Genomic DNA, 9,786 nt, shown 5'->3' with positions numbered 1-9,786 from the left:
GAAAGCGGTCTAATGCCATAAGGGATTCTCTACAAGTCTACCAGTCAACCTCTTTTAAAGGGCTGCCTATGATATCTCATTGGATTTGAGCATATATCACAGACACCCATAAATAACATGCAGAGCACTGGTAACATGATCCAGTCCGCCGTACTCTATGTGCTTAAGAGGGAAGCAGTGAGTGTCTGAGTGTAACTTGCGCAATTACTTGCTATGTGCAACCGCATTTTTTTAAATTACTGGCAACAATTAACCAAACGCCAAAAAAAAACTAACGTCAGTGTCACTCTTCTCACGTCAGCGGCTGTTTATTTCCCCCAAATTTTCTAATATCCATAATTTTCATTTTCCAAAACAGTTTCCGCCTCTAATAATGTCTGATAACGACGACGACTACATGTGCGAGGAGGAGGAGGACTACGGCTTGGTCAGTTTTCTACTTATTTTAATCTGCGAACTTCGTTTTTCACTATGACATTCGCACTGTACTTTGTTTTTCTGTTGTGATCCGCCTCACAATCTTTGTATTAAAATATTATTCTTAATTGCATTTCTTATTCTGTTTATTGCCTTTGCTTCTTGTATAAGCCTTTCATTTTTTGGGTTTCGAGACCTAACCTATAAGTTAACTTGTTGGTGGAAAGAATTCATATCAGAGGATGTTTACAGACTTTACGGGACTCGCTTTAAGTATCTTTACAAATAATACTTTTTTTAATAGGATTAGTACTGTTCATTAACTTATTTAGCAGAAGTTACTCAGTTATTTGTTTTTGTTATTTATATAGAGTGGTTAATTATAATTACAAACCCCATGCATGTTGGTTAGCTCTAATATAATTTGTTTAAATTTATTTATGTAATAAAGTAGCATTATCACCAACACCTGGAATTCAAACAAAGAATTCTTCTTCTTCTTCTTCTTTATTAGGGGCTATATAAGGCTCCAAAGCCTATGTATCACTGCAACCATTCCTGATCTATTGTGATGGCCACCTATTACAACTCTCGATCCAACCCTGCAACTTCGAATAGCTGCAGGATCCTTTTGGTCTCGAGAGACTTTACCTCCTCCGGGCGTAATATGTGTCCGCCCAAGATTAGGTCACGAGTACGCATTAGGCAAGGGCACTCTGTGAGGATGTGCAAGGGCGTCTCCTCCGCCTCCATGCAGAGTCTGCACCGCCCTATGTCACGTTTCCCCATGGTGCGCATGTGCTTATTTAGGCCGCAATGCCCGGTAAGCACCCTTACCAAGTTGCGCAGTTGGTTCCTAGACAGCGCTAAGGCGTTCGAGGACGCCTTTTTGCTGAAGGCCTTGATAAGCGCTTTGGAATGGTTCAAACCTGTTGTTTCTCTCCAGAGTTGAATGGTTTTGTAGTGACAGTAGGTCTTTAGGGTGAGCCGCGTTAGGCTTTTGGGGATACCACAAAAGGGCTCAGGACTGTAGTTCTTCCCCTTAGCCCCTGCTCGCGCGAGTTCGTTGGCCTTCTCGTTTCCTACGATACCCGCATGCCCCGGGACCCAACGTAGAACAACCTTGTTCCTGGCTCCAAGGTTGTTCAATAGTTGCCTGCAGTTCTCAACCAGCCTCGATGTGGTGACATCGGAGGTTAGAGCTAAGAGTGCCGCCTGGCTATCCGAATGGATATAGATAGTATGGTTGCCGTAGTTGCTTTGCAGATTGATTGACGCACATTCTAGAATGGCGTATACCTCTGCCTGGAATATAGAGCAAAAACGTCCTAGGTTTAAGCTGATGCTTTTCCTTCTTCTTCTTCTTCCTCGTTCCCTCAATGCTGAGGATCGCGACCACGTGCAACATGTCCCCACTGGTTGCGGTCATAAGCCGAGTGAACTGCACGGTGCAGGCTGCCGCCACTCGCCTTCTTCATGGCGTCAGACCATCTCTTACGAGCCCCACCCCGAGCGCGTTTACCATTCATTCGCCCCAAGATGATACACTTCTCCATATCATGCATTGATGATCTCATAATGTGTCCGAAAAATCTAAGGGTTCGTTCATGGCATGCTTCGGAGAGCCGTGTGGTAATACTGAGTTCTTCCAAAATAGAGATGTTAGTTCTTCTAGCTGTCCAAGGTATACGCAGCAGTCTTCGCCAACACCACATTTCAAAAGCGAAAATCTTAGCCACATCACAGCTTTTCAGGCTCCAAGTTTCGGCACCGTACATAAATATCGAGAAGACAAGAGCTCGAACCAATCGCACCTTAGTCGTACGTCGAATACCTCTGTTCCTCCAGATCTTGTCAAGGTTAGCCATAGCACTCTTAGCCATACCAGCTCTACGGCGTATTTCGTCAGTGCTGCCACCGTCGCAGGTTATTAACGACCCAAGATACACAAACTCGCTGACTTTTTCGTACTGGCGGAGTACGTCGGTAACTGGAAGTATATTTGCCCTATCCACTACCATTATTTTAGTTTTAGAATGGTTTATCTTATGCTTTTCCTAGGCGCTTCACCGTATACTCCGCAACCTACTTCAGATCCGGATTTGGAGCCATCAGTGTACCACCTCAGGCTTCCTTCTTTCCACTTAATTTGACTGTTTGACCAGTCCTCCCGTTTGGGGATTTCCACTGAGTAAAGTTTGAGTGGACAAAATTTGGGTGACATAGTGTCGGTTGGCATCCCAAGAACAGGAATATCGTACACTGATTCATTAAACAGTCTCAGAGTTTGCGATAACCAATTACCTCTCCTCACGCCCGCTATTCTAAACATACTAGATCTCGCCTCCAATTCTAGATGCAAGTGGAGGGGTGGTAGATTTAGTATGGCTTCTAGGGCTGCCGTCGGGGAGGATGACATGGCCCCAGTGACGATGACACAGGCAGTTCTTTGAAGGCTGCCAAGCTTCATCACTGTTACCTTCTGCGTCGTTTTCCTGTACCATGCTACAGAGGCGTAAGACACTATCGGCCTCACTATGGATGTGTACAGCCATAAGGCAATTTTGGGTTTTAGACCCCATCTGTTGCCTGCCAAACGACAGCATATTGCCAAGGCTGATTTAGCCTTTTGTATGGTTCCGTCCACATGCTTGTTCCAGGTCAGTTTCTGGTCCAGTGTTACCCCCAGATATTTGACCTCTGTTGAGAACGGAATAGTTTTACCATTCATGACAAGTGGTTTAAGTTTGTCCAGTTTCCTCTTGTTCGTGAATGGTACTATAATTGTCTTATCTGCATTGATAGACAATTCATTCTCTCCGCACCATGTATTTATGGTGTTGAGAGCCCTCTGCATAAGGTCTGATAAAGTACTTTGGCAGTTGCCCCTCACCGTCACAACAAGGTCGTCTGCGTACCCCTGAGTGTCGATTCGGAGTTCCGCCATCTTGTGCAGAAGTCCATCCACCGCGAGAGTCCAGAGCAAGGGAGATAGGACACCTCCCTGCGGGCAGCCTCTCACAGTGGCCACTTCGAGAGTAGTGTTAAGCAAGTCTAGCCTAACCACTCTGCTTGAGAGCATGCTTTGCACCCAGCGGATAGTGGTGGAATCCACCTCCTTGGCCCTAAGCCCTTCCACCAGTGTCCGAATGGGTGTATTATCAAAAGCGCCCTCAATATCTAGGAAGGCCGACATGGCTATGTCCTTGTCTTCCAAGGCCCTTTCCACTCTGTCAACTAGCTCCAGCAAGGCAGTCTCTGTAGATCTGCCCCTGCGGTAAGCATGTTGACTGTCGTGTATGGGTTTTCTCAGAAGACAGCTCTCCCTGATATACTTATCGATTACCTTTTCCAAGGTTTTAAGGAGGAACGAGGAGAATACTTAAACAAAGAATACTTTTTGGCAGGTTTATGATAGGAATAAAAGGTTAAGGGTGAATTAATTGGAAAGGCTCTATATGATAAAGTCAGATAAAGTATTCCATTCATATTTTAATTAAACTTCAACTGCTGCCAGTCAAACTATATAAGTCGTCAAAGATATGTCAAGAATAGTGCCAAAATATATGTAAGTTAATGCATAAAAACAATATAAATCACATGCCCATCATCCCACAGGAATACTCGGAAGACAGCAACTCGGAGCCGGACGTGGACCTGGAGAACCAGTACTACAACAGCAAGGCGCTGAAGGAGGACGAGCCGAAGGAGGCGCTGCTCAGCTTCCAGAAGGTGCTGGACCTGGAGGGCGGGGACAAGGGCGAGTGGGGCTTCAAGGCCCTCAAACAGATGATTAAGATTAATTTTAAATTGGTGAGTCTGGGTAAAAATACCAAGTGCTTGTTCAAGCATAATAAGTATGATGCATAGCCTATTTTCATTGGCAGATATTTTTTTTAATGCTAGGCTTTGAATCAGAAAAAGCTTTGGCAATAGAGTACCACTTGGCACTTTAGAATTTGAGGCTAAAGAGGTACAATGGCTTGCCTGAAGAAAACCTGGCAAAAGAACCATGTTGTTGTGGTTGTCTCTATTTTGCTTGGCATATGTGAGATAACATAGTCAAAATCAAAACATTATTTATTCAACAAGCCCTAGGAACAAGTTTTTAATAATTTACAAAGAAATTTAAATGGCTGAAGTCCTGAAATCTGTATAAAAATTGTGAGTACTTAGAACCTTAATAGTTGATTCCTAAAACAAGTTGTATTGTTTCCAGAGCAATTTCACGGAGATGATGTCCCGCTACAAGCAGCTGCTGACGTACATCAAGAGCGCGGTGACACGCAACCACTCGGAGAAGTCCATCAACTCCATCCTGGACTACATCTCCACCTCGAGAAATGTTCGTATTTTCTAAATACTTTCTCTTGTTTTGTTTGAGCCGATCCTGGGCCACAAAGTAGTGGCTGAAGGTGAACTATGATAAACATTAAAATTAGAGAGAGACTTTAACTCATCTTGCATACTTGGTCTCCTGCCATACAGGCCTAGGGGCTGTCCATAAATTACGTCATCGATTTTTGACGATTTTTGACCCCCCCCCTAAAATCATCCAAAAATCACGTCACGCTACCATCATTCGATGGCCAACCCCCCCAATTTGAAATGACGTAATTAATGAATAGCCCCCTAGCCTATAGTCTGTATCTTTAGGTAGTTAAATAAAAATAAACAAAATCTACCCTCAAATGGCTCCTTACACCAGTTTGGGGGTAGATGAAAACATTACATATTTTTATTTTATTTTATTTATTCAAACAAAATTTATTTATTTTTATTTTATTTATTCATACAGTCTGACAGTATAAACCAAATCACTGTACAATTTAGAGTTAACTTATACGCTACGGTACACAACACTTTACAAAAACAGTTTTATAAAATACCACTACCATCCATCGCCTCGCAATACTTCAGACAGATTCTACATTCACTTGCCCATCGACTTGCAAACAAATCACTTTCAGGAGCCCATGACAGAAGCGCGTTCAGAAATTTTAGAGCGCGAATGAGAGGATATTTTAGGTGTGCTGCAGTATGCGTTGCTGGAACTGCAAGAAGGTTATGGTGTCTAGGCCTAAGTTCCTGCTTGGATAGGAAAGGCACAGAGAGCCTCACTATCTGTTATTTTTCTTTCTTAGATATAGGTATAACATATAATGTAATATAATAGTCGTACGTCTCATGTAAACGTTTGGTGCTTCACTGTAAGTTTATGTTGAAATAAATAAATGAAATGAAATGAAATTACATGATCAAATAATGTAGGTTAAAGTCAGGTCGTTCATTGACAGATCCAGGCGGTCTTGTATTTGATTGGTTAACCAATAAATGTTAAAACTACCCAAAAATGTACAAATTGTTTACATTTATTCAAATACCTAAAGATACAGAGTATAGTGCAGGGATTCCTGGAATTTGAACTTCATACTTACGTACCTATGCTATGCGCCATCAATGTTACAGTAATTGTATATTGTGCTTTCTGTATCTTTATAAGATAAACATACTTTTTATAGTATCTTGTAGAGGATGTGGCCTTGCTTACGGCTTATTTGAACCACACTTATTGAGGCTTCATTGATAGATTTGGTTGATTATTTAAAGGTGAAACTACCACTAAAGTAAATAAATAGATTACAAATGCATAAGACAAAATGAATTAAATTTTTTTGCTTTAAAATTTGGCGACATTTGTAACTTCCAGATGGAACTCCTACAAGACTTCTACGAGACCACCCTGGAGGCGCTAAAGGACGCCAAGAACGACCGGCTATGGTTCAAGACCAACACGAAACTTGGCAAGCTGTACTACGACCGCGGGGACTTCAACAAGCTCGCCAAGATCCTCAAGCAACTCCACCAGAGCTGCCAGGTAACTGACGAAACTCATATACCTCACTCGGTGTATTCCCATTTGTCCCCACCGGGCACAAATGGGTATAGGTGCGTGCACTCATATGAATCATTCCAATGTCCCCGCCTCATGTATGGCGAATACACCCGTCATTCGTCTCCAAACTTATTGACCCCGGGGCCACGCCCAGTCCTCTTCATTTTTGCAGGTTGCCATACCCAACCTTCAAAATTCGTCTCTTTTCGAGGTCCGGATTGTATGGAATTTTTCTTCTTCCGTGGGCCTAAATTGGCAGGCTCGTAGGATGGAACGGATAATATGACTTGAAAAAACAACTCCTTTTCATGGAAAATCAACCTGTAGGATAATCTGATTAGTCATGACGTGACTCTTCCACAGGTTTCTTAGGAGAATGCGTAGTGGTCAAAATTAGTAACAATAATAATTATAGTCGAATCAAACCAAGGACCTTTATAAAACTAACAAATTATGTATTCAGACTGACGACGGCGAAGACGACTTGAAGAAAGGCACCCAACTGCTAGAAATATACGCGCTGGAGATTCAAATGTACACGGCACAGAAGAACAACAAGAAGTTAAAGGCACTGTATGAGCAGTCGCTGCACATCAAGTCGGCCATCCCCCACCCCCTCATCATGGGGGTCATCAGAGGTCAGAATCCTTACTTTTCATATTAAGTAATTCATATATGACATAAGATATATTGTATGTTTACTATTCTATCACTTATAAGTCGTTGATGAGCTGTAGAAAAAGAAATGATAATGTTAATTTATCCTGTACCGAAACCCCCTTATTCATCAAACTTAGCAAACCCCTGTTAAATTTTGTCCCTTTCTAACAAACACAAATGTCAATAGATAGATTAGGACAAACGATTATCAAGGCCTTGTTAAAATAGACTTGACAGACGTTTATGAATAACGCCAATAAGTCCCCATATGAATGAAACTGAGTTTAGTTTCAGTTTGCGCAGGCTTTAATAGAGTCAGACCAAGAAAAGTATGCAGAGATTTTGACAGCACACGCAGAGGAAGTGTTATTTATACGTCATAATTTTATAGAAGTTTAACGTTTAAAATAACACTTGCATTGCGTGTGCTGGTAAAATCTCTGCAGACTTTTCTTGGTCTAACTCTATAGCACCTTTTAACAGCTTTTAGACAGACCATTGTTGAATATGTTATTGATTTCCGTTGCAGAATGTGGCGGCAAGATGCACCTCCGCGAGGGCGAGTTCGAGAAGGCGCACACGGACTTCTTCGAGGCGTTCAAGAACTACGACGAGTCCGGCTCGCCCCGCCGCACCACCTGCCTCAAGTACCTAGTGCTCGCCAACATGTCAGTATTCCCATTCACCCACAACTCAACTGACTGCCATTCCTTAAACCGAGGTTCGGAACCGGCTAAAAAAAAGGTTTATTTGGGTTTCGCTTCAGACTTTTCTTGATTTCGAAAAACCTTTATATAAAACTTTCGGTTAGAACATTACGGACTTCGGAACGAAATAAAAATACTAACATCAGAACCATTTCTTCCAGGCTTATGAAATCCGGAATCAACCCGTTCGACTCCCAAGAAGCGAAGCCGTACAAGAACGACCCCGAGATCCTCGCCATGACCAACCTCGTGATGGCGTACCAGAACAACGACATCAACGACTTCGAGGCCATCCTCAAACACAACCGGAACAACATCATGGACGACCCCTTCATCAGAGAACATATCGAGGACCTACTCCGGAACATTAGGACTCAAGTGCTGATCAAGCTAATAGGACCTTATACGAGGATTCATATACCTTTTATATCGAAGGAGCTCAATATAGATGAAAAGGAGGTGGAAAATCTACTAGTCACTTGTATTTTGGATAAGTGAGTACTTTATTTGTCAATTTTAACAGTAATTCTATGGCGTCTTTGGTGTTAGTTTGATATTCAATCATTCTAGTTCATCACGTATTTGGTACATAATTAATACGGTAGGAATCGTGCGTGTCGGAGCGTTTGCCACCTTGTGATTTAAATTAGAATATTATAGCTGCCGCAGCTTACTGCACCTGTCCTGTCTTTTCATCCTTTTCGTCTTGACATGTGTTTCATACACGGCGGCCAAAAAATAAATACATTCCCGTCGCCAGGGAGGTTTGGGGATTATACTGAGCAACTTTTATTACGGGACCAACCCAGAAATCGCGAAAAAAAAATTTACCCTCCCATAGAAAATGGACCAGCCAAAATGTATGAAACGGCCAAATTTTTTTTTCGCAATTTCGGGGTCGGTTCCATGTCCCATAGGAAAAGTTGCTCAGTGTAATCCCAAAATCTCCCTGGCAAAGGGAATGCACTTATTTTTTGGCCACCCTGTATAGTGATATATGGACGTAGTGTTTGTATCGCATTGTGCATTGCAGCACGATCAGCGGCCGCATCGACCAGGTGAACCTGGTGCTGGAGCTGGCGGCGGGGCGGCGCGGCCTGGCGCGCTACGCGGCGCTGGACAAGTGGACGCTGCAGCTCGCCAACCTGCACCAGGCGCTGGTCAACAAGATGGCCTAGCTCACCACATAACGACCATACTTCCTACTCAAATCTACTACACACCCGAACTCTCCTACTTCTACGATAAATTTAAGGTCAGATACGCGTCGGTCGTGTGAGACAGACTGATACTTAACAAAAAGACCCGATACACTAAATTCAACATTTGAAATGCGGCCTTTGGCGGAATTGCCACCTTTCCTACTGACGGTTTACCAAACTATAGTGTCGCTTTACATGTTTCGCTAGAAGTCGTCGTCGGTTTTTAATAGGTTTTTTATATATGTACTTAGATTCGCTATTTTAGAAATATAAATGATATTTCATACCGATTATTTTTCTGTATAGAAGTTAATATAATTTTTTTTATTGATGCCTCATGTATCATTCGTGCAAGAAAGATGATTAAAATATACAAGATCTCCTGTCTTGAAAGTGACAATTACTTGTATCAATCAAAAAATGGAAAACTACTCCTACGTGAATTAAGTATTCTTTTAAATATTTTAAATATTAGCTTCCTACAAGAAATAAATGTTTGCCTAGCGTATTTCGTGATGTAAATTTCATACATAACATACCTACTAAGCGTTGTAAAGAAAATATTAGATTGACAAAGAAATGTGATCTCCATATTGGTTTCAATTTGCAAATATTCTAATTGTATTGTATTCCGGTCCTAATATTGTTGAGCTGATATTTACTGAATTTTATTGATAGGATAGCATTTTGATGTTATTATAGTTTTTTTTAAGATAGGCTTAGGGTCAGTTGCACCACCGTCAAAGCGTTCGCTAAGTTTCATAGTTCATTACTGAGTGATGTTGATCAGTCCGCTAAAATAGGTTGGTGCAACTGGTCTTTATGAATGCTGAGATAACATCATCTTCTTCGCGTTATCCCGGCATTTTGCCACGTCTCATGACATCATCAAGTGATATTTCTT

At 42.0% G+C, this 9,786-nt stretch overlaps 1 protein-coding gene across 1 annotated transcript; it reads left to right on the top strand.

Annotated features, from left to right (window-relative positions):
- Positions 1–279: 279 nt before the first annotated feature.
- Positions 280–8,887, top strand: LOC134790134 (COP9 signalosome complex subunit 2). The gene is made up of 8 exons (XM_063760924.1): positions 280–427; positions 4,036–4,230; positions 4,637–4,762; positions 6,128–6,295; positions 6,777–6,951; positions 7,503–7,641; positions 7,842–8,174; positions 8,714–8,887. Exons 1-8 carry the CDS (start codon positions 374–376, stop codon positions 8,856–8,858), a joined length of 1,335 nt encoding a protein of 444 aa, XP_063616994.1. The 5' UTR covers positions 280–373; the 3' UTR covers positions 8,859–8,887.
- The last annotated feature ends 899 nt before the right edge of the window (positions 8,888–9,786 follow it).

Source organism: Cydia splendana, chromosome 4 (genome assembly GCF_910591565.1).
Source record: "Cydia splendana chromosome 4, ilCydSple1.2, whole genome shotgun sequence".
NCBI lineage: Eukaryota > Metazoa > Arthropoda > Insecta > Lepidoptera > Tortricidae > Cydia > Cydia splendana.
Note: the sequence above shows the minus strand (reverse complement) of the source record. Positions and strands in the feature narration are given on the sequence as shown.